The sequence below is a fragment of the Acinonyx jubatus genome, chromosome A1, assembly GCF_027475565.1.
Source record: "Acinonyx jubatus isolate Ajub_Pintada_27869175 chromosome A1, VMU_Ajub_asm_v1.0, whole genome shotgun sequence".
NCBI lineage: Eukaryota > Metazoa > Chordata > Mammalia > Carnivora > Felidae > Acinonyx > Acinonyx jubatus.
Window position 1 is genome coordinate 72,328,515 of NC_069380.1, and position 24,900 is coordinate 72,353,414.

General features: G+C 40.2%; 1 protein-coding gene across 3 annotated transcripts in view; it reads left to right on the forward strand.

Annotated features, from left to right (window-relative positions):
* The window catches only part of BIVM (basic, immunoglobulin-like variable motif containing), a 77,927-nt gene that overhangs the window by 3,059 nt on the left and 49,968 nt on the right, over nucleotides 1-24,900 (forward strand). For all 3 annotated transcript variants that reach the window (XM_027065200.2, XM_027065199.2, XM_015081188.3), the window contains exons 2-6: nucleotides 3,181-3,777; nucleotides 10,856-10,982; nucleotides 20,498-20,593; nucleotides 21,797-21,901; nucleotides 22,115-22,209. In XM_027065200.2, the coding sequence (XP_026921001.2) occupies nucleotides 3,300-3,777; nucleotides 10,856-10,982; nucleotides 20,498-20,593; nucleotides 21,797-21,901; nucleotides 22,115-22,209 (901 nt within the window). In that variant the 5' untranslated portion in view covers nucleotides 3,181-3,299. The remainder of the gene's footprint in view (nucleotides 1-3,180; nucleotides 3,778-10,855; nucleotides 10,983-20,497; nucleotides 20,594-21,796; nucleotides 21,902-22,114; nucleotides 22,210-24,900) is intronic.

Sequence of the window (24,900 nt, forward strand, 5' to 3'; positions counted from 1 at the left end):
AAGAAATCATGCTTGTTGAGTGACCATTATTTAAAAGCAAACAAACCCAAAACGCAAAGAAAACCAGACTATTAAACTTTTTGTGAATTAAGTGCTATGTTCTTTCTTGTCTTTAGCTTCCAGAAAGTTCAACCCTACCTTTTTTTAAAGAAAAAGTTTATTTATTTATTTATTTAGAGAGAGCGAGAGCACGCACAAGAAGAGAGCACAAGCAGGAGAGGGGTAGAGAGAGGGGGAGAGAGAATCCCAAGCAGGCTCTGCATTGTCAGCACAGAGTCTGATGTGGGGCTTCATCTCGTGAACTGTGAGATCATGACCTGAGCAGAAATCAAGAGTCAAGAGTCAGATGCTTAACCACCTGAGCCACCCAAGTGCCCCTCAGCCCTACCTTTTGTGCTCAAATGCACTAATTTCCTTTTGCCTATGTTTTTGATAAGAATATTCTCTATATGTTCCAAATGAGCATTCTTCATAACATCCCCACGCTACAGAGAGCTGGTCCCATGGGCACACTTCTATTAAATCTGAGGAAGGAAGCTGTGACAAAGTAGAAACTAAGCTTGAGATGAAGAGACAAGGGCAGTGCCCGGAGCATTTCTGTCCCCACCACTTCCTCCGATGGACTCCAACACCCTTGGGTCACTACCCCTTACTTACCAAGGCCCTATGTACCCTACCGCAACCCACCCATACAGCCCCAATGCCACAAATAATACCTACCTCCATCCACCACGCTGGCTCTCAGAGAAAGGCACCAGGACAACAGATCAGTAGAAAGTGCTTTGTTAGGTCATCTGCTAAGAATCAGAGAAATCGACTCCTCAGAAAAGCCCAGTGTGGTCTGTACAGCCTCAGATACAAGCTTCTCTTTGCATCTTCCTCCAACATCACCATGACACCAGGAGATGAGGAAGAAAGAGAAGGCTTAAAGCTTTCTGTGAAGAGATCCACTGCTAGCACTCCCAGGATTTCTTGAAAACAAGAGAAGTTTCCCAAATGATACTGTTGGGGGTTCCATCTTTGGTGGGGAGGTTCCAGCCAAACCGACTTTTCTGCGAATAACTATAAACTGCACCAATTCCAAAAAACTCACTCCCCAAAGGTTTGAATGGAAGGAAAGCATTCCTGGGGTGCCTGGGTGGCTCAGTGGGTTAAGTGTCCTACTCTAGTCAGCTGTGCTGACAGCTCAGAGCCTGGAGGCTGCTTCGGATCTTCTCCCCCCTCTCTGCCCCCCCCCCCCCCTCACTTGTTCTCTTTCTCTCTCTCTCTCTCTCAAGAATAAGTAAACATTAAAAAAGAAAAAAGGAAAGCATTCCTTAAAAATAAAGGGAATGGAATCTCTTGTAGGATATGTGGAGTCCTTCTTGTAATGAACTCTGTTACCTTAAATTACATGTAGGACATGCCTTACCTTTACTAGTTTCTGCTCACAGATTTAGAGGGACCACGGCTCTTGTGGCAATCCTTCTTCTGTTATTTCTTATTGCCTTAGAGGTTTTTGTCATTCAATATTTGTATGAGGGGTTTTATATAACCATTTTCTGTAACCTAAGAAAATTATTCTCACTTCTAATTTTTTAAAAATAAGTGAATGGGCAGAGATATTGACTAGTGAACATCAGACTGGTTACCTGGGGCGGGCTGTGTCTCTTGAGTACTTTTCTATCACTAGAGCCCTGTGGGGTGGGCACACTCAGAACTGGCACCTGCACCCTGTGCCCTCCTGTACCACCTGTGCTGGTCTGACTCATCAAGGTCCTGTAAATCTTCGACTTCCTCAAATGCCCTTGGTTGCTATTTAAACTGTTCTGTTTTCTTCCCCAAAGGAACTGGTGTAGACTTGAAAATGAGTTTTTCCTGAGACTGACCAGAAGTTAGTGACTACTAACTATAATTGTGGTGATGGATACACAGCTTTATTGGGATATAATTCACACATCATACAATTCACCTGTTTCAAATGTCCAGTTCAGTAGCTTTTAGTATATTCATAATGTTGTGGATTCATCACCTCAATCAATTATAGAATAGTTTCATTATTACAAAAAGAAACCCCATCATCCCCAACCTCCTCCTCCCTCCCAGCTGTAGGTAACCCACTAATCTAATTTCTGTCACTAGAGATTTGCCTATTCTGAACATTTCATATAAATGGAATCATACACTGTCTGCCTCTTTGTGACTGGCTTCATTCATTTAGCATAATGCTTTCAAGGGCCATCTGTGTTGTAGCATGGGTCAGTATTTCATTTATTTTTATTGCCCGATATTCTGTAGCATGGATAAACTACATTTTATTTATCTTACTTACCCATTCATCAATTGATGGATATTTGGGTTGTTTCTCCTTTTTGGCTATGATAAATAATGCCGCTACGAACATTTCTGTGGACATATGTGTTCGTTTCTCGTAGCTTTATACCTAGGAGTGAAATTGCTTGATCATATGGTCACTCTGTAAGTGTTTGAGGAACTGTTTTCCAAAGTGACTAGACCATTCTGCATTTCCTTCAGACGTGTATGAGGGTTCCAGTTCCACCACATCCTCAACAATCCTTATCGTCCATCTTTTTCATTAGAGCCATCCTGCTGGGTTGACACAGTGTCTTGTTGTGGTTTTGATTTGCATTTTCGAGATGGCTAATGATGCTGAACATCATTTCATTGTGTTTATTGACCATTTCTACACTGTCTTTGGAGAAGTGACTATTCAGATATTTTGCCTATTAAAAAAAATTTTTTTTTAATGTTTTTATTTATCTTTGAGAGAAAGAGAGAAACAGAGCCTGAGTGGGGTGGGCAGAGAGAGAGGGAGATATAGAATCTGAAGCAGGCTCCAGGCTCTGAGCTGTCAGCACGGAGCCTGATGTGGGGCTCGAACTCACGAACAACGAGATCATGACCTGAGCTGAAGTCGGATGTTTAACTGACTGAGCCATCCAGGCGCCCCTAGATATTTTGCCCATTTTTAATTGAGTTGTTTGTATTTTTTTATTATTCTAAAGCATTATTGTAAAATAATTTTTTAATAAAGCAGATGGGCGGTGATTGTGACTCTAGGTGTTTAGTAGTTGTAAAATATTCATTGAATGAACCCATGTGAAACATTTGGTATATTTCTTAGTCTTTTGTAGTGTCTAGCGGATTGTTGATGTTTCTTTCTCCTCCCTCTTTTCTTAGGATCCCATTTTGCAGCTCCCAAGTTTCTGTAGGATGCTCTAAACGATTGTCACAGTTGGTTTTCGAGTAGCAGAAAGAGTTGCAACTTCTCCTTAACAGAACTTTTATAGTTGCATTCAATGCCTAACGTTGCAGAAGCAGAAAGGGCAAATGATTCTGGAAATGGTGAGCACAAATCCGAGAGAAGGTCTCCTGAAGAGAATCTACACGGTGCTGTACAGTCTTTCTGCACTCGTGCCTCGGGGGCACCCTTGGGCCCCAAAGGAGATGGTCATTATCCGTGGAGCTGTCCAGTGACCCATACTCGGGAGAAAATTTATGCCATCTGTTCAGACTATGCCTTTCTCAACCAGGCAACCTCAATCTATAAACCTCCAAATTCAACCCGCTCTTCTTGTCTTCCTGATAGTACCTCTTTATCTGCGGGAAATAACCCATCAAGATACATTGGCATCCCAACTAGTACATCAGAGATCATCTACAATGAAGAAAATAGCTTGGACAACTTATCCAATAGCCTGGGCAAGCTACCTCTCGCATGGGAAATTGATAAGTCTGAATTTGATGGGGTGACCACAAATTTGAAACACAAATCAGGTAAGGAGGGAGGCGTGAATTTCCCATGTGCAAATAATAAGAAAACAATGTATCTTGTTTAAGCTTGCCATTAAGCATGGTTTCCTTTTTTATACTGCTATACAAGGAACATTGCTATCATGTCTATCACTGTAGTTAAGAAATAACTTTGGGCATAGGACATTTAGTTCATTAATGGCTTGCCACTGGAAACTGCACACATAACCTTAGCATTTTGAGAGCTTTGAAAAATCTAAGAATGCTGTAAAATACCGGTATTGCAGATAAGTATACAGTGGCTTAGAAATGGTTAATGAGGTGGCTAGAATAACATACCACTATTTTTTAGTTTTGCAGAGACATGAATTCATCTTTCCCAACTAAACGTTTAGTTTTTTCTTCTGTATAACTGTGGCTTTTTCCTTTTAAAATTGTTTGAGCACCCAGCAGGGTCTCCAGGTACCACTGACTAGGTTGTGTACTGCACAACTTAAGAGGGCGCTATTCACCCAGGGTGCAATACAAAGCCTTCGCAATTGCAGGGTGGTGGCCCTGTGGCGGACACTACTGCTTTTCACTTCTTTCTTTTGAACTCACAGTAATACAGGATTTTTATGTGGTGGGTACTCTTATTTTATAGGTAAAGAGATTGAGGCTCAGAGAGGTTGAGGTGCTTGTGGAAAGACGATAGCTAGGAGGAGGTGGAGGTGGGATTTGTATTTTACTTCTAGGCTTCTTTTTGTAAAACCTCCATACTTCTTGTTCGTTTGTCAGCTTGACTTGTTTCCCAGAATGTTATGTAAATTTGTGTTCTCAGCGTGTCAGGGGGGTTTCACCTTGTGTCTATATTTACAGGTGATTGGTCTGTAATTTTTTGTAATATATTTTTCAGGTTGTTGGAATTAGGGCTATGCAGGTCTCCTAAGACAAGTTGGGAAGTGTTCTCTCCTATTTTCTGAGGGCTTTACAGAGGGGTGTAACAAATCTCTGTGATCATGGAGTTGTCTTGATTCCCATCGATTCTGTCAAGTTTTAGTTTGTCCATTTCATCTAAGCTGCCAATTTTGTTGGCATGAAGTTATTTCTTTTTTTCTCTTTTTTAAAGTTTATTTATTTATTTTGAGAGAGCGAGCAAGTGAGAGAGAAAGCACAAGCAGGGGAGGGGCAGAGAGGGGGACAGAGAATCCCAAGAAGGCTCCACACTGTCAACATGGAGTCTGATGCGGGGCTCAATCTCACCAACTGCGAGATCATGACCTGAGCCAAAATCAAGAGTCTCACGCTTAACTGACTGAGCCACCCAGGCCCCCCGAAGTAATTTTTAAAATATTTTTAAATGTTTTTTATTTATTTTGAGGGAGGGGGGCGTGGACAGGAGAGGAGCAGAGAGAGAGAGAGAGGGAGAGAATCCCAAGCAGACTTCGAGCTCTCAGTGCAGAACTTAACACGGGGCTCGATCTCACCAACCATGAGATCGTGACCTGAACCGAGACCAAGAGTTGGCTACTTAAACAACTGAGCCACCCAGGTGTCCCTCCCCAAAGTTATTTCTAATAGTCCTTTTTATCCCTCTAATGTCTACAGGGTCTTTTAGCAATAATTCCTCTTTCCTTTCCTGATAGTGGTAATTTATGTTCTCTCCCTTTTTCTTCTGGTTAGGGGTGTATCAGTTTTGCTCATCTTTTCAGATAACCAGCTTTTAACTTGGTTAATTTTCTCAATTGTTTGTTTTCTATTCTATTGATTTCTGCTTTTTATTATTTTCTTTCTTCTACTTACTTCGGGTTTACTTTGTTCTTCTTTTTCCAACGTTTTGATTCAAGACTTTTCTGCTTCCAGCATTTAGTGCTTAACATGGCTCTGTAAGTACTCTGGTAGCCACAGCCCATGAAGGTTGATACACTGTATTTTTATTATCATGTAATTTGAAGTATTTTATAATCTCCCTTGTGATTTTTTCTTCGATATATATGTTACAGTGAGAAGTATGCTGCTTAATTTCCAGATACTTTGGGGCTTTTTCTAAATATTGATTCTTTTAAAGTTTATTTATTTTGAGAAAGAGAGGGAGCGTGTGTGCGCACACCCACACACACGTGAGCAGGGGAGAGGCAGAGGGAGAGGGAGAGAGAAAGAAAATCCTAAGCAGGCTCTGTGCTGTCATTCCAGAGCCCTATGCAGGGCTTGATCCCAGGAACCATGAGATCATGATCTGAGCCAAAATCGAGAGTCTGATGCTCAACTGACTGAGCCACCCAGGTGCCCCAGTATTGATTTCTAATCTATTTCCATTGCGGACAGAGGACATATGAACTCGCCTTTTAAAATGGGCTGACACTTGTTTTATGACCCAACACACAGTCTATGTTGGTGAATGTACCGTGTGCATTTGAAAAGATGGGTGTAGTGTTGGGTATAGTGTTCTAGAAATACACATTGCGTCGAAGTGTTTGTGATTGGGCCAAAGTGTTGTTCACATCTTCTGTGTCACTACTGAATTTTTGTCTTGTTCTCTTCACAGCTGAAAATGAAATGTTAAGGGGCGCCTGGGTGGCTCGGTCGGTTAAGTGGCCGACTTCGGCCCAGGTCACAATCTCGTGGTCCGTGAGTTCGAGCCCTGCATCGGGCTCTGTGCTGACAGCTCAGAGCCTGGAACCTGTTTCAGATTCTGTGTCTCCCTCTCTCTGACCCTCCCCTGTTCATGCTCTGTCTCTCCCTGTCTCAAAAATAAATAAATGTTAAAAAAATTTTTTTAAAAAAAGGAAAATGAAATGTTAAAAATCTCCAGCTATGATTGTTATCTTTTCTGCATTTAATTCTGTTGATTTTTGCTTCCATGTAATTTGAAACTCTATTAATTCGGTGCACACACAATATGAGTATTATTTCCTCTTGTTGAATTGACCTTTTTTATTGTTATGAAATGTCCCTCATTATTCCTGGTAATATTTCTTGTTCTGAAAGCTATGTTGTTTGATACTAATCTGGCTACTCCAGCTTTCTTTTGACTAGTGCTTGCATGGTGTATCTTTTCCTGTCCATTTATTTTCAACGTGTATCTTTTTATATTTAAAGTGCATCTCTCCTGCTCAACCATAAAAAAGGATGAGAATTTGCCATTTGCAACATGGATGGATCTAGAGGGTATCATGCTAAGTGAAATAGTTCAGACAGGGAAAGACAAATACTGTATGATTTTACTTGAACGTGGAATCTAAAACCTGAAAGTAACGAGTAAACAAGCAAACCAACAGAAAGCAGAATCAGACCTACAAATACAGAGAACAGAGTGATGGTTGCCAGAGGAGAGAGGGGTGGGGGACAGACACAATGGGTAAAGGGGTGTGAGAGATACAGGCTTCCAGTTAGAGAGTGAAAGACTCATGGGAATAAGAGGCACAGCATAGGGGATACAGTCAAGGTTCTGTAATAGTGTGGTGTGGTGACAGATGGTAGCCACTCTTATGGTGAGTGTAGCATATAGAGTTGTTGAATCACTATATTGTACACTTGAAACGAATGTAACATTGTGTGTCAGTCAGCTCGCCTCGGAAAAGACATGATTCATCTTCCTTTTGATAAAAACTTGATAGCTGAAGAAAAAGATAAAGTGGATCTCTTAAAGATAAGTATATTCCATGAATTATTTGTTTCAGATTATTGTTTTTTTTAGTTCCGGAATTTACATTTTTAAAGTAGTTTTTGTTTCCTATCTTGGGTTTCCTATCTTCTCATCCCTTACCGGAAGATTTTATCTATCTCATAAAGCATAGATATAATATCCACTTTCTTTTTCCCTTTCCTTTTCTTTTCTTCCTTCCTTCCTTCCTTTCTTTCATCCTTCTTTTCTTTCTCTTCTTTTTTCTTTTTTGAGAGAGAGAGGGTGCAAATGAGCGAAGGGCAGAGAGAGAGAGAGAATCCCGTGGGGGGCAGAGAGGGAGAGAGAGCGAGGGAGAGAGAGAGAAGTGGGGCTCACCCATAGCAGGGCTCACACTCACCAACCATGACATCAAGACCTGAGCCAAAGTCTGATGCTTGACTGATAGAGCCACCCAGGTGCCCCTGTAATATCCACTTTAAAATCCTTATCTGCTGGGGTGTCTGGGTGGCTCAGTCGGTTAAGATCTCAGCTTGAGATCTCAGCTCGGGTCTTGACCTCAGGGTTGTGAGTTCAAGCCCCATGTTGGGCTCTGTGCTGGGTGTGAAACCAACTTAAAATAAGATAAGATAGAATCCTTATCTGCCAGTTTTAAAATTTGGGTCATCTTCGAGTTGGTCTTATCTTTTTTCTTGAGAAGGTGTCACATTTTCCAGTTTCCTCACATATTCAATAATTTTGGATTGTATGCTGGGTATTGGAAATGTGTTGATTTTGAATTCTTGTATATTCCTCCAAAGAGTGCTTTATTTCAAGTTTGTTCATTTGTTTGTTTTTAATTTTAGCACCAATAGATTTGGTTTGACTAAAACCACAAATTCTGTCCCTTAAGGACATTTGAAATCTCTGTCCAATATTTTTTGGCCTTAGCTGTGCTCTTTGGGGTCTGCTCTGTGCACACATGGTTCAAGAGTCAGCCTAAGATTGGGGCGAAATTTATGCACAGAATTTGAGTCTCCCCTTTTCTGGCTCTTTCATTTCTGGGGTGCCCACCCACCTCACTTTCCAGTGACAGTGATTGCCCCAAACTCTGTCCCGTGGTTCCTCAAGTCAAAAAGATGGCAGATACTCTACTTTTTGCTGTGCTCAGACCTTTCTCTAAAAGGCAGCGTGGTGAATAGAGGTAGCTGTGTGTGTATGTGTGTTCCTTTTGGTGTCAGAGCTATATGGTGTGTTGTGGGCCAGGTGGGGAACGGAAGAAGGAATATGGCGGTGACAGACAGCAGTGGGCAGAGGTTCTTGGGGTTGATGAGATGGGGAGACAGTGTTCAGGTGTGGGTATGTTACGTTCTCCTCTCAAACTTAGCTCCCACTTTGCCAGAGCTTTCCTCTCTCCCGAGCTGAATGGAATTTTGCCCGTGTGGCAACAGGTGGATTTACCAAGGATGCTTATTTGGAACACACACTTCTTTAGCCCGGGGGGCTCCGGGGCGTAAAGTTGAAGGGGACAGAGGGCAGGCTTAGGTAGCCTCAGAGGAAAGCATGTGGGGCCAGACCACCCCAAGGGGTGCTGAGGGCACTGATTAGCATGCTTCATTAGCCTCTAAGGTTTTAAGTGGCTGGGAAAACTGCGTAGGGCATTAAGGCATTATGGGGCAGTGAAGACAAGACATCGGAGAAACGCTGGACAGTGGTTTTTCCATCTTAGTCTCTAAGATGTATTTTATTAGGGGAAGAAACTTGTCCGAATGGGGCTTAGCTCATATTTGCCACTGGTTGTTCAGCTCTGTGGAAATTTTGTGTTCTCTGTGAAGACTTCGAATAGCTAGAGGCAGTGGGGAAAAACTGGTGTCTGGATATTAAAGTGTTTGTCATTATGACATCTTACAAAAATCAGAGAAATCCCCTGTGTCACCGTAGTTTCTGAGTTCCAGCTGGTTTGGGTTTTATTGAAGGGCGAATGAAATAAACCCCTTCCTGTGTTTGTTTTCTAGACATATCTCTCTATGATCTATGTCTTAACATTGTGAATAACTCATAAAAATAAAATATTAGCTCTAATATAATTTCATATCAGGTTTGATCACTTCATCGAAAATGTAGTATGTGTGAAATTTATTCAAGTATTTGAGCATAGCTGTCTGAAATGTTAATGGTATTTTACTGACATGAAAGTTGGATGTTATTTATTAATATATTTTTTAAAGTTTTAATTTAAATTCCAGTCAGTTAACAGAAAGTGTAATACTCGTTTCAGGCATACAATGTAGGGATTCAACATTCCATACCTCACCTGGTGCTCATCTCGACAAGTGCATTCTTAATCCCCACTTATTTCCCCCACAGCCACCCACCTCCCTTCTGGTAACCATCATTTCTCTATAGTTAAGATTTTAATTAAATAGGTGGTTTTTTTGTTTTTTTGTTTTTGTTTTTGCCTGAGTAATCCATTAACATCGTTCAGAAACAAAAACTGTAAAAATTAAACGGTGCAGTGTCTCATTCTCAGTTTTGTCTTCTGTTTGTCTAGCTTCCAATTCTCCTCCCCCTTAGGTGACCCTGCTATTTGCTTTACATGTCTTTTGGAGAGAGTGGTGTGTGTGTGTGTGTGTGTGTGTGTGTGTGTGTGTGTGTGTGTGTGTTTGCTTGCATGTGCTCACGTATGCACATGCGTGCGTGTGTGTGTGTGTGCACACTTCATTACGTACACACACACAGAAAGAAGACTTTGTTTTCCGTTCTAATTCCTGGTGCTGAAGTCACGTTTTCATAATGTACACATGAGCATCATTCTTAATCCATTTTGTGGTCTCTGTAAGGCCTGCAGGTATTTTTAAATATCGCATCATTGCATTATTGGATCTATTGCTTTTACTTTCTTAACAGAGTTACATTAATGTGGTTTTATTGTTTTGTAGAAAGGGGTTCATTTTCTGGACAGTGGTCTAGTTAAATATTTTACCATTGGTAATTTGATTTTCTAAACCAAAGATTTTGTGATTGATTCTTTTCCTAGAGAAGTGACTAGATCAGGAGTTGGAAGTGTAAGAATCTGATAGGAACTACACTCATGATTGCTTAAACTTGTTTTTATTTATTCTCTCTCTTTAAGCCAGGGGAGTATTCTTGAAGATACATGTCTTTCTTCAACATGTTTGCAATTATCATTTTGAGAACTAGTGGCAGTTACTTTTTAATTTTGTCACATAATTTTTTAAATGTTTATTTATTTTTGAGAGAGAGAGTCAGAGCTCGAGTTGGGGAGGGGCACAGAGAGAGACACACACAGGATCTGAAGCAGGCTCCAGGCTCTGAGCTGTCAGCACAGAACCCGATGTGACGTGGGGCTCAAACTCGTGAACCTCAAGATCATGATCTGAGATGAAGTTGGTTGCTTAACCAACTGTGTCACCCGGGGGTCCCTTTTACATAATTAATTATACTCCCATAATGGCTTATTTCATCCTGAGCATTTTGCTTACTTTGTATTCTTGTGTCTAGGCAATGTAAAGAAACAAATTTGCAAGAAAAAAACTTCAGACAAAAAAGGAAGACATCAGAGGGAGTGGCCTCAGTATTCTCCTCTTGAAGATATTAAGCAGCGGAAAGTATTAGATCTCAGAAGATGGTAATCTCTAAAAATTGACTTTTTTCCTTAACCACACTTAACACAATAGCGTTGTCATACTTAATAAAGTTAATAATATTTCCATAGTATCTAATTCCTAGGCTAAATTTAGGTTTTCCACATTGTTTTGAAGTATTTTCACAACTGGTTGTTCATTGTGGTTCCCAACCATGAACCACACTTAGTGTTTGCTTGTTGTGGCTTGTATGTGTCTCTTAACCTAGAACAGTCTCTCCCTCCCTCCCCTCACTTTTGTTTTTTAAATTCTAGGAGATTGACTTCTTTTTTTTTTCTCTCTAATGTTTATTTATTTGTTTAGAGAGAGAGAGTACAGGGAAGGGGCAGAGAGAGAGAAAGAAAGAGAGAGAGAGAGAGAGAGAGAGAGAGAATCCCAAGCACGCTCCATACTGTCAGTGCAGAGCCCAACAGCGAGGCTCAATCTCGTAAACCGTGAGATCGTGACCTGAGCCAAAATCAAGAGTTGGACACTTAACTGACTGAACCACCCAGGGGCCCCTAGATTAACTTCTTAAAGAGACTTGGCCAGATATCTTGTAGAGTGTCCTACCTTCTGGATTTGTCTGATATTTCCCCCCTGTTGTCTAAATTATTTCTATAGCCTCAGTATTTCCTGACAGCTGGAAGTTAGACATACAGACTTGGTTTAGATTCTGATTGAACATTTTAGGCAACAGTACTGCCTCGGTGACCCTTTGTTCTTCATACTGCATCACATCAGGGGATGCATAGTATCTGGTCGTCCCGTACTAGATTCTAAGACTGATTATCGGATTTAGGCAGTGACAGCGTCAGCCCACATTGTCAAGTTCTTTTTTCTTCCTTTCTGCAACCATCACATAATCAGTGGGGGGGGGGGGGGGGGGGGGGCGGACAGTGGCATCAGGCTAATATCCTGTCCCCATTAACTTTTCACCTAGTGGTTTTAGCCAAACCCATTGATGATTGCTACCTGAATCCTTGCTGGAAAATGGTGATATTTCAAATTTCTTTCATATCTTCTCCCTTTATTAGTTAGTGATCTTCTCCCAATAAGAAGAGCTTTCACTCATCAACTGTGGCTGTTTGGTTACCTTGGAATACAGTTCCTATTTGAAAGAAAAAAAATGTTTAATTAATGATGGCTTTTGGATATTACTAGTCTATGATTTGAGATTAAAACAAATTTTTTTTTACCATTTATTTATTATTGAAAGAGAGAGTCAGAGCCTGAGCAGGGGAGGGGCAGAGGGAGAGAGAGACACAGAATCTGAAGCAGGCTCCAGGCTCTGAGCTGGGCTCCAGCACAGAGCCCGACGCAGGGCTTGAACTCACAAACCGTGAGATTATGACCTGAGCCGAAGTCAGAGGCTTAACCAACTGAGCCACCCACGTGCTCCTATGGGTTGAGATTTTAAAAATTATTTGTGTGAGGTTTAAAAAATTTTAGATTTTATCACCTATTTAATAAATATTGGACCCTTTACTGTGGCCGAGAATACAGAGATACACAAAACATGGTGTTTGTTTTCTCAGAGTTTAAAATGTAGGTGAGAAATGGGGACTAAGCAGAGAAATATAAAATATCTCAGACAAGTTTCAGACAAAGATGGGTATGAATATTCAGACAAGATGGGTATGAATAAACTACCAACATGAGAGGAAATAATGATCATCAAAAGGCTTCACTGAGGAGCTGGGTCTTAAGAGAGGTATGGAGGAGGGTCCAAAGGTCTTTGCATGGATGGGAGGTGAGTGTCTTGCGTATTGGTAATGAAGATTAGACAGGCTTGTCTGGAGTGAAGTTCAGAAGCTAAGAAGCTTACCTAACATCACACGGTGAAGAAGCAGATCTTGTATTAAAACTGAAGAGAGCCAGACTCCAAAGTTCACATTCTTTCTTTGTAACCTGTCATGATCTGTATCTTGGACACCAGGCCAAGGATTTAGATTTTTTTGTTGTTGTTCCTGACGTAGAGAGAAGCCCTTGATGATTTCTTAACAAAGTGTATTTTAAAAGATTAATTGGTAGTAATAAGGATGTAGATTGTATTGGAGAAGAGGCATTAGAATCAAAAACAGTAATTTTAGTTTCTTTGGAGAAAGCCTTTGCCCATTTTTGCTTCTAATCCCTTAGACCTAAGATTTGTTTTAACAACAAATTTGGGTAATTGTATTTTAATAGTATCACATGTGAAACCATAAGGCTTGGATGAGGAAGGATAGATGGGAGAAATAACCTGAGGGGAAACACTGTTAGGATGACAAACTCATTTCCCACTGAAGATATTACAAGAGTACGGTTGGAATGGAAACACCCGTAAGAGATAGTAGAAAGTCAGTAAAAGTTTTAGGCTGGTCATGAACAAGACCAGTAAACAGGTTTGGACTGATGAAGAAATATGGAAAATCTTAAGGGTGCCTAGGAGTGACCCTAAGACTTTGTGAAGAGGTGTTTTGGATAGAAGTTGGAGATTTAAATATGACAGAATAAGGTCTGTTTACTCCATTCCTTCTCTCTATTGGGGAGGTAGCTTTCCTCTGCTCTTCAAGGCTCTTTTAGATGGACTGAGAATCAAACTGACATGAGACAGATTAACAGGAGAAAATCAACATATGTACAGGGAATTCACACAGACATGGAAATTCTAAAGACATTGAGGTAACATGAAGGTTATGTGAGCTAAGGAGAGGGGTAGGAGTCTGCGGATAAGAGGAGGAAGGTGATTAGTAGGGAGATGAAAGGAGATGTTCTGAAAAACAAAAATTACCCTATCATGCAGGTAAGTTTCTCAGGTAAAGGGGAGTCTCTGGTTAATAGCTCTCTTCCTGGTAAAGCAGGCAGTTGATGGAGGGCGGGGGGATAACGAGCTTTTTCTGAATCTGCTGGGTTTGGATTGCTTTCAACTCAAAATAATGTTCATGTCAAAGCAACCCATCTTGGGGTGGCCTGCCCTTGGCCTCTATGCCTCAAACCCATGGAAACAATAACAAGAAAATAAAAAAATAGGGGAAAACTCTTATCTTCCCTGAAACAAAGAATTAACAATATCCCCAAACCATAGTCTCTAATACATGCTTCTCAAATCCTCTGCACTCTGGACCAACAGGGAGAGGATACCAAGAACTGCAAAGACTACTATTAGCCTCAAATGGTACAGGTTTCCCTAAAGTTCATGTGGCAGTCCTGAAATCATCCGGTGACCCTTTGGTTAGATCTAGGGGTGTGAGCCACTGCACCAGGGGAGGAACATCAGAGTTCTTGATGGAGATCCAGTTCAGCACTACAGAAATGCAGGTAGGGGTTGTGGAAGGAGACATCCTGCTCCTCTGATTGCTACTGGATTATTTTACTTCCTAATTTCTAGCTAAGGACAGTGCCTCTAGTGAATTGCTGGGAAGGTAGTGATGGCAAGAGTGGAACGTAGGCAACCCACTTCCTGATTTCAAAACCTCCCAGAGCTACATAATCAAAACAGTGTGATCCTGGCATAAAGACAGATATGTAGACAAATGGGTCAGAATAGAAAGCCCAGAGAGAAACACTCATGTACATGGGCAAACAATCTTCCGTAAGGGTGCCAAGCCCACGGAATAGAGAAAGGACAGTCTTTTCAGCAAATGGTGCTGGGAAAAGTGGATATCCACCTGCAAAAGAATGAACTTGACCCTGCTGATCAAAAATTAACTCAAAATAGATTAAAGACATAAATGTAAAGACCTAAAACTATGAAACTAGAAGAAAACTTAGGGGGAAATTTCATGACATTGAATTTGACAACAGTATCTGAGATATGACAGCAAAAGCACAGGTAACAAAAGCAAAAATAGACAAATAGAATCATATCAAGCCTTAAAACTTCTGTGCATCAAAGAAAACCATCAACAAAGTGAAAAGGCATCCTACAGAATGGGAGAAAATATTTTGCAGATCATACATCTGATAAGGGGTTAATATCCAGAATATGTAAAGGACTCCTACAATTCAACAACAAAAATACCAAAGAACCCAATTAAAAAATGGGCAAAGGACTTGAACAGACATTTCTCCAAAGAATATGCAAATGGCCAGCAAGCATACAAAAAGATGGTCAACACCATTAATTGTCAGAGAAATGGCAAATCAAAATTGCAATATGGTATTTCCTCACACCCAGTAGGATGGCCACTATGAAAAAAGCCAGAAAATAATAGTTGTTGGCAAGAATGTGGAGAAATCAGAACTTTTGTGTGCTGTTGGTAGGAATATAAAAATCTAAAATAGTACAGCCCCTACGGAAGATAGTGTGGAAGTTTCTCGAAAAGTTAAAAATAGAATGTGTGTTGTGGCTGAATGTGTCTCCCCCCAATTCATATATTGGAATCCTAACCCCCAATGTGATGGTATTAAGAGATGGGGCCTTTGGGAGGTGATTGGGTCATGAAGGGGGAGCCCCCATGAATGGGATTTGTTCCTTGTAAAGGACAGGAAGTGGGAGATTGCTTCCTCCTCTGTCTCTGCTCCATCGTGTGAGGACACAATGAGAGGATGGCCATATGCAGTTTCTCCCCAGACATTAGATTCATTGGCACCTCAGTTTTGGACTTCTTAGCCTCTAGAACTATAGGAAATAAATAATTGTTTGTTGTTGAAGCCACTAAGTCTGTCATAGTTTGTTATAGCAGCCTGAGCTAAGATACCATATGATCCTGTAATCCCACTTCTGGGTATATATCCAAAAGAATTGAAAGCAGGATCTTGAAGAGATATTTGCATACTGTGTTCATTGCAGCATTATTCACAATAGCTGGGAAGGGGAAACAGCCCAAGTGTCCATTGATAGTTGAAGGAATAAAGAAAATGTGGTATATACACACAATGGAATATTAATTCAGTCTTAAAATAGAAGGAATTCTGACACACGGTACAACATGGATGAACTTTGAGGACATTATGCTAGGTGAAATAAGCCAGACACAAAAAGACTAATAATGTGTGATTCCATTTGTAAGAGGTACTTAAGAGTTGTCAAAATGAAAGAGAAAGAATGTAGAATGGTGGTCACCAGTGACAAAAAGAGAAATACTGTATGATTCCATTTATATGAAGTATAAAGTAGTCAAACTCATAAAAGCAGAAAGTAGAATGGTGTTTGTCACAGGCTGGGGGGAGGGGGGAAAAAGGTGTTGTCCAGTGGGTGTAGAGTTTCAGTCTTGCAATATGGAGACATTCTAGAGATCTCTTTCACAACACTGAATATAGTTAACATGACTCAACTGTACCCTTAAAAACTGGTTAAGATGGTATATTTTATGTTATGTGTCTTTACCAAAATTATAAAAAAAAAAAAACCAAAACAAAAATGAGGGGCAGACTTGACAAATTTGACGATGGGATGTTGAAGACAGCAAACAACTTTCAGTGATAATCGGCTGTATTCAAGGATGAGGAAAGACAGAGGAAGCAACTTGATATATGTGTATAAAAATTGCAAATAAAACCAGGCAACTGTGGAAGGCATATACATCTTTGGAAGAGTTATTCAAGGAAATAAAGTTAAAATTGACAATAAGCCCTTTATATCAAAAAAGTTATAATTCATACAATTTTTAAAAATGAAGTCAAAGAAGAGATTATATGACTACAGAAGGGGAAATAATTGACAGGCCCACAGAAAGAAGTGGAGGACAAAGTCATTGCACAGGTGAAAACTACATTAGAAGCAGGGAAAAAAAAAAAAAAAACCAACCCAGTGAAAAACATAATCAAGTCAATGGTGAGTCAGTGTGAGGAAATTGCACAAAACCCAAATGGAAAATAACAAAGATATAAAAAGGATTAAAGGACAGATAAATATTGGGGCGCCTGACTGGCTCAGTAGGTAGAGCATATGAATCTTGATCTTGGGGTTATGAGTTTGAGCCTCACATTGGCTGTAGAGATTACTTAAAAATAAAATTGTTAACAACAACAACAACAACAACAGCAACAGATAGATATGGGTAACAGACAGAGGCTCCAAATATCACTAACTGGTATTCCTGAGAAAGAGATCAGAACAAATAGAAAAAAAAAAATATTGAAAGACACAATTGGAAGGAATGTTCCCAAAAGAAGGAAAAGCTAGAGTCTGCAGATACGAAAGTGCAAACTGTGTCCCAGGAAAGGAAAACAGATACAGATTGATCAGCACCAAGGCATGTTCTGGTGGAGTTACTGGAGTTCAAGCATAAGGAGTCATGGGTATACAGTGCAAAACCAGTACAAAGGGAAATTACCCCTTTGGTCTCGGTCTTCACATCATGGCAGTACTAGCTATCAGGCTACAGTGGAATCATGTTTCTCAGGAGAGAAAAAGTCACCCAAGTGTCCTATTTATGTTGTCATTCAAGTATGGAAGCAACAGACTCCCAGTCATGCAAGAATTGAGTGACTGCAATGGCCATGAGCTCTTAGCCACTCAACAAGGAATGTCAACCACCCAAGATATCTGGTGAGAAAAAATAAGGAATGGAAAAGCATCAGGAAACAAGTCATGGTGACTGCTAAGTCCATTTGTTGGAAATTTAGTTGCAGAAAAGAATGTAGGTGGTAGCTATGAATACATGAGCTCTTATGGAAGTTAGCTTCTGAGTTTGAAATATGAGAGCCCTGTAACGCCAACACTTTCTCAAGTCAGGGTCATTTCTGTGGGAGGAGTTCTTTTTTAAACAGCCTTGCAAATAGCTATAAACAAAACCATTCATAATGTGTTCAGGGTTTTTCGCTTTTGTGGATGTAAAGCAGTTTGTAGTGTTTCCTGGATGATGATTAGCATATGAGTTTCCTAGAGCTATCATAACAAAGTGCCATAAACTGGCTGGATTAAATCAACAGGAACTGGCTCATAGTTCTGGAGGTCGGGAGTCAGAGCCCAAGCTGTTGGGAGGGCCACATTCCCTCTGAAATCCGAGGGCTAGACTCTGCTTCATCCTAGCTTCTGGTGCCTTGTTGGTGGTCCTTGGCATTCCTAGGCTTGCTGCTGCGACACTTCTGTCTCTGAGTTTTCCCTTCATGTGTTTGGGTCTTCACACGGCACTCTCCTCTCTGCATGTCCCTTTTTTCTTTTTTATAAGGACACCAGCCATCTTGGATTAAGAGCCCACACTTACTCAAGTATGACTTCATCTTAACTTGATTTTATCTGTGAAGACCTTATTTCCAAATTAGATTGTATTCATAGGTACCTGTGGTTAGGTCTTCAATGTATCTTTTTTTAATTAAAAAAAAAGTTTATTTATTTTTAAACTTGTTAATGTTTATTTATTTTTGAGATAGAGACAGAGTATGAGTGGCGGGGGGAGGGGGGTGGGCAGAGTGGGAGGGAGACACAGAATCCAAAGCAGGATCCAGGCTCCGAGCTGTCAGCACAGAGCCTGATGCGGGGCTCGAACCCATGGGCCATGAGATCATGACCTGAGCCGAAGTCGGACGCTCAATCAACTGAGCCACCCAGGTGCCCCTATTTATTTATTTTGAGAGAGAGAGAGAGAGAGAGAGAGAGAGAAGAGACAGAGAGCACGTGCTTGCAAGTGGGTGAGGGGCAGAGAGAAAGGGAGAGAGAATCCCAAGCAGGCTGCATGCTGTCAGTGCAGAGCCCAATGTGGGGCTCAGTCTCACAAACCATGAGATAATGACCTGAGCCAAAATCAAGAGTTGGATGCTTAACTGCCTGAGCCACCATGGACTTCAGTGTATCTTTTTTAAGTGGGTGCAGTTCAATCCATAACAATCCCTGTATTATGTGGCTATATAATAACTGTATAGTTTAGTAACCATAATCATCTTTTGTATCTTAAGCCTGTAGATACAAGGGTCATTGTTGACTTATGTACGTGCATTATGCATATTATATGCACATATACAAATAAACATACACCTGCAATTTTTCTTTTTGTAATTAATTTTTTAAATATTTTTATTTATTTCGAGACAGAGAGAGAGAGCATATGCACCCTTGAGCATATGCACAAGTATGGGGAGGGGCAGAGAGAGAGGGAGTGAGTTCCAGGCAGGCCCCTCACTCAGCTCAGAGCCCAAGGAGGAGCACAGTCTCACAACCGTGAGGTCATGACCTGAGCCGAAATCAAGAGTCAGATGCTTAAACAACTGAGCCACCCAGGCACCCCTCTTTTTGTAATTAATTGTAAGGTAATACTAAAACTGTGTTTAGTGATGATAAATCTTGTTTCTCCTTTTTGTTTTGTCTACTATTTGCACCTTCATTAGAAAGTAGTTGGGAGAGGCACCTGTCTGGCTTAGTCAGTAGAACCTGTGACTCTTGATCTCAGGGTTGTGGGTTCCAGCTTCAAGGGTATAGAGATTACTTAAAAAAAAAAAAAGCAATTAGGGAAATAATTTGAAACCCAATACTATTTTTTTTTAAATTTTTTTAATGCTTATTTATTTTTGAGAGACACAGAGACAGAGCATGACCGGGGAGGGCGAGAGAGAGAGAGGGAGACACAGAATCTGAAGCAGGCTCCAGGCTCTAAACTCTCAACACAGAGCTTGATGCAGGGCTCAAACCCACAAGCTGTGAGACCATGACCTGAGCTGAAGTCAAACGCTTAGTCGACTGAGCCACCAGGCGCCCCACTATTTCTTTCTTTCTTTCTTTTTTTTTTTTTTTTAAATTGAATAGTCTGCTTCTTTTCTCCTCTGTTCATGTTAGCTGTGGTCACTTCTCTTGACACATGACTGTTTGGAAAATTGTCTGGATTAGTCAGTGCAATTAAATTGTGCTTTGGAAGGATTTTGTGCTACATTTTAAAATTCTCTGTGATACGGGGTGCCTGGCTGGCTTAGTCGGTTAAGCATTGGACTTTGGCTCAGGTCATGATCTCACGGCTCGTGAGTTCAAGCCCCGCATCTGCTCTCTGCTGTCAGTGTGGAGTCTGCTTCTGATCCTCTGCCTTTGTGTCTCTGTGCCTCTCCCCAGCTCGTGCTCTCTCTTTCTCAAATAAATAAATAAATAAATAAATTTAAAAAATAAAATTCTGAAAAGAAAAAATTCTCTGTGACAATGGAGCTGCTGGTTTTAGTTGGACACAGTGGGTGATAAATGGATGTTTTGTAGTCTGAGTTGAAAAATCTCTGAAAAGTTGATACATGGGGACAATGCTTTCTTTCATTTCTCCAGTATTTTTGAAGTTGCAAATAATCACGTATGCAGCTCAACTAGTAACTTATGCTGAAATTTCAGTAGTTGGTATCTGCATTTATATATCATTTTTTTCCATTGGTTTGGAGAACATCTACTTTAATTAGTGGTTAAACTTAGCTAACTTTATTAAACTGGATGGTTTATTGTTGCTGTGCATGCATTTCTGATATGTTTAATAAATACAAAAATATTTTAAGAGAGTAAAGATTTTACCTTGGCTTTAATGAGAGAAGTTTTCATTATGTTAACACATTTAGTTGCCACGAGTGTTATATTTCTATATGCATATTTTGTATTCATTCAAGTGAAGAAAGCAACGTTTTGTTTTCTCAGGTACTGCATAAGCCGACCGCAATATAAGACTTCTTGTGGCATCTCCTCATTAATTTCTTGTTGGAATTTCTTGTACAGCACAATAGGAGCTGGAAAGTAAGTATGTTAATTTAGTGGTATCCCTAAACTCCAAATTCCAAAGTTACTTTGTATTGCTTTTTCTGTCATTGAAGATTTCTTTTTAAATATTTTATTTCTTTTATTTTTATTATTTTTAGAGTGGGGTGAGGGGCAGAGGGAGAGAGAGAGAGAATCTTAAGCAGGCACCACGCAGGGCTTGATCCCATGACCCTGAGATCATGACCTGAGCCAGATACTCAACCAACTGAGCTACCCAGGCACTCCTGTAATTGGACATTTTTAAAAATAGATTTTTCATAAATCGAGAAGAAAATTGCTATTTTTTATAAGCCTTTAGCTGAAAATAATAAGTATGCATTATTGGGGCGCCTGGGTGGTTCAGTCGGTTGAACGTCTGACTTCGGCTCAGGTCAGGATCTCGCAGTTTGTGAGTTCAAGCCCCACGTCAGGCTCTGTGCTGTCAGCTCAGAGCCTGGAGCCTGTTTCAGATATGTCTCCCTCCCTCTGCCCCTTCCCGCTCATGCTCTGTCTCTCTCTGTCTCTCAAAAATGAATAAACGTTAAAAAAAAATTAAAAAAAAGTAAGTATGCATTATTGTGACAAAATAAACATTAAAAATGCAGTTGACCCTTAAACAATGCAGGGGTTAGGGCAGTCTAAAATCCACATATTATTTTTGACTCCCCCAAAACTTAACTACTAACAGTCTACCGTTGACCAGAAACCTTACCAATAAAGTAAACAGTAGATGAACACATATTTTGTATGTAGTATTTTGTATGTATTATATGCTGTATTTTTACAATGAAGTAAGCTAGAGAACAAAGATGTTATTAAGAAATTCATTAAGAAAGAGAAAATACATTTATAGTTCTGCACTGAATTTATAAAGAAAAAATCTGTGTGTAAGTGCATAGTTTAAACCCACGTCGTTCAAAGGTCACCTGTATTAGTAAAATTGTTTACAAATCAGATGCAGGACAGTTGTTGGGATGAGCACTGGGTGTTACACATAGGGATGAATCCCTGGAACCTACTCCTGAAATCATTGTTGCACTCTATGCTAACTCAGGTGTAAATTAAAAAAAAAGAAGAAGAAGAAAAAAAAATAACAACAACAAAACAAAAACCAAATCAGATGGACATATGAACGTTGAGACAGGTTATCATTTGCATGCGATTGGAACTGTAAAATGAAAGGCAATGTTTCTTTTCTAGTCTGCCACCTGTTACCCAAGAAGAAGCTTTACATATTTTGGGCTTTCAACCTCCATTTGAAGATATTAGGTTCGGCCCTTTCACTGGAAATACAACACTTATGAGGTATGAAGTCCTCACTTACAGACAATACCTTATTTCTAGTTCTGTAAAATAGCAGTGCTGTAGAAGTGGATTGTAGACCAGGTTTCCAGCTCCTGGGCCCCAACTGCTATGGATATGCCAAACTTGGGTGCTGCCCGCATTTCTCTGGAATGGCATTGATGTTATCTGTGCTATGGAAATATTGCTATGAGCACATTTTCTTGTCATTTGCAGATGGTTTAGACAAATTAATGACCACTTTCACGTAAAAGGATGCTCGTACGTTCTATATAAGCCTCATGGGAAGAATAAAACAGCCGGAGAAACTGGTAGGTAAACACATGGAAGATTTTTACACACACACACACACACACACACACACACACACACACACACTTTAGGATCCGTCACAAAGATTGGCTGATTTGATTAATGGGGCGTTTTGTAAACCCTGAACACGGTCTTTACTTTTATATGTCTTTATCCAAGGGGGAAATTGTAATAGAGATCTGTAGGGTGCTTTCCCATATACCAGTGGATATTTTTAATTGTCCTCCTCTTTGCATGTAGAACTTTTAGAGTTTTGAAACATGTCCTAAACACTGTTTCAACACATTATTTGTATTATTTGGGCCTGTGGGGTGTGTGTGTGTGTGTGTGTGTGTGTGTGTGTGTGTGTGTGCGCGCGCGTGTGCGCGCATGCTGGTAAAACTCTTTCAGGAAGAAACATGGAATTTGTAGCTCCTCTTCCTAAAAAGGAATGCCAAGATTGTAGAATATTTGATGTTAGGCTTACATAATAACATCTAATAACAGGACGATGGACTTTGAGAGTGACAAAGTTCCATGATAGAATAGTCTTGGCTATCACAGAGTAATTGATTTTTTTTTTAACGTTTTATTTATTTTTGAGACAGAAAGAGACAGAGCATGAGTGGGGGAGGGGCAGAGAGAGAGGGAGACACAGAATCAGAATCAGGCTCCAGGCTCTGAGCCATCAGCCCAGAGCCTGACGCAGGGCTCGAACTCTCGGACCGCGAGATCGTGACCTGAGCTGAAGTCGGACGCTTAACCGACTGAGCCACCCAGGTGCCCCAAGAGTAATTGATTTTAAGGATTGTTTAGTTATATGCTAGTTATATTTCACAGATTAACAAGAGAAAGCCAGTTTATGAATGTTTACAGCACAACTTGAGGTGGGAGAAACCTCACTGAAAAGTAACTCAGCGTGGTGGCTTAGGACAGCTTACTTACCCTCTGCAACAAAGAACAATTACCTTTGTAAAGAAGTGACAGGACAAAGGGAAGCCGTTTTCAGTGTCCCAGGACAGCAGACTGTGGGAGGGTTACATTTTTGGGAAGGCACTAATGGAGTAAGATTTGCTTGCATATTCCTCTGGTGCCATCTCTGGGCTAAGAGTCTGTCTCCAGTAAAAGAAAAATTTACATCCAGCCTTTAGGTTGGGAGGGGGAGGGTTGAGAGAGCTTTTCCTGCATTTGTGGCTTCTTAATTGCCTTCAGCTCAAAATAATTTTTATGTCAAAGAGGCATATTTTGGGTGACATATTCTGGTTTCCTTCCCTCTCCATCCTGGGCAACCCCAGGCTTACTTCCTGCATCCTTCCTGCAGCCATTGAAGTACCTTAAATTTTATGGGGCTTAGCAGAAACCCTCAGGACAAAAGCCTTCTTAAGATCTATTTTTATCTCTTTTTTAATCTCTGGAAGTGCATCAGTTATGTATTTTAACGATCTTTTCAATATTTTAACCAGTGTTTTTGTAATGTCATTGGCAGGGTGATGTAGGGTATATGTATCACAGGGAAGATAAAATGATGTATCAGCTTAAAAACTTTGTATTTTATATATTTGTGTTTATTTTCACATTTATGTATGTTTAGTTGTATGAAACAGTCCTAAACTCAGAATTATTTAGACAACAATATACCATGGATATTATCTTATTTCTGTGATTAATTTATGTATTCTGATCAACATCTGTTCCTTAAAACCAGATTTATTCATCGATATGCATATAGTAACTAAACCAAGCACTGTTTAACCAGGAGTAGTACTGGTTATGGATATATAGAGAGTTTTCCATATCATTTAGATTATTGGCTTAATTTTGAACTTGAAAAAAAAAAGTTTATTTTTGAGAGACAGAGAGAGCACAAGCTGGGGAGGGGCAGAGAGAACAGGACAGAGGAACCAAGGCAGGCTCTGTCCTGATAGCAGAGAGCCCAATGTGGGGCTCGAACTCATGAACCATGAGATCAAGACCTGAGCCAAAGTCAGATGCTTAACTGACTGAGCCACATCAGCACTGACAAGTAAGGAACATCTTTGGTGACCCTGGTGTTCCTTAATGTACTTTTTACTAATATTTAGTAATTTCCCCCTATTAGCCAGATGACACATTTCCTAAGAATGTATATATTTTTTGTTCTAGGAAAAAGACACCTTATACTTTATCTCTTCAAGTTAAAGGAAAATAATATTAACTATGTTGGTTCTAGATTTTTACCCTTGCCAGGTCTGTACTTTAGTTTATGGTGTTGATAGCTTATAATATCAGCCTGTAAAACAAGATGTTTATCATTGCCATGATCATATGGTATATCACATTGACCACTGTCACCTTGCCCATATGGTATAAACTTTCGAGGGTAATTTCATTGAAATGAAGGGCATTTTTGATACATTTTACTATATATTATTATTTCTTAGTTTTTAAGCATTGGCTTTATACTAGTAAAACCATCTTTTAGTGGGAATTTAGTTGTGCTAGGCGCTGTACTGATTTACTTGCTTTAATTCCATATCAGTCCTGCACAGATGTATCATTCCCCCCTTTACTGATGAGGAAACTGAGATGTGGAGAAAGTTCAATAAACTGAACAGAGTTACACAGCTAGTGAGTGACATTTTTAGGTGTCAGATCAGGTCTCCTGGTTGCAGATCTCAAACCTAACCACTTGCTCCGTGGGTCCTAGTGTTGGCTGCTTTTAACGGTCCTTG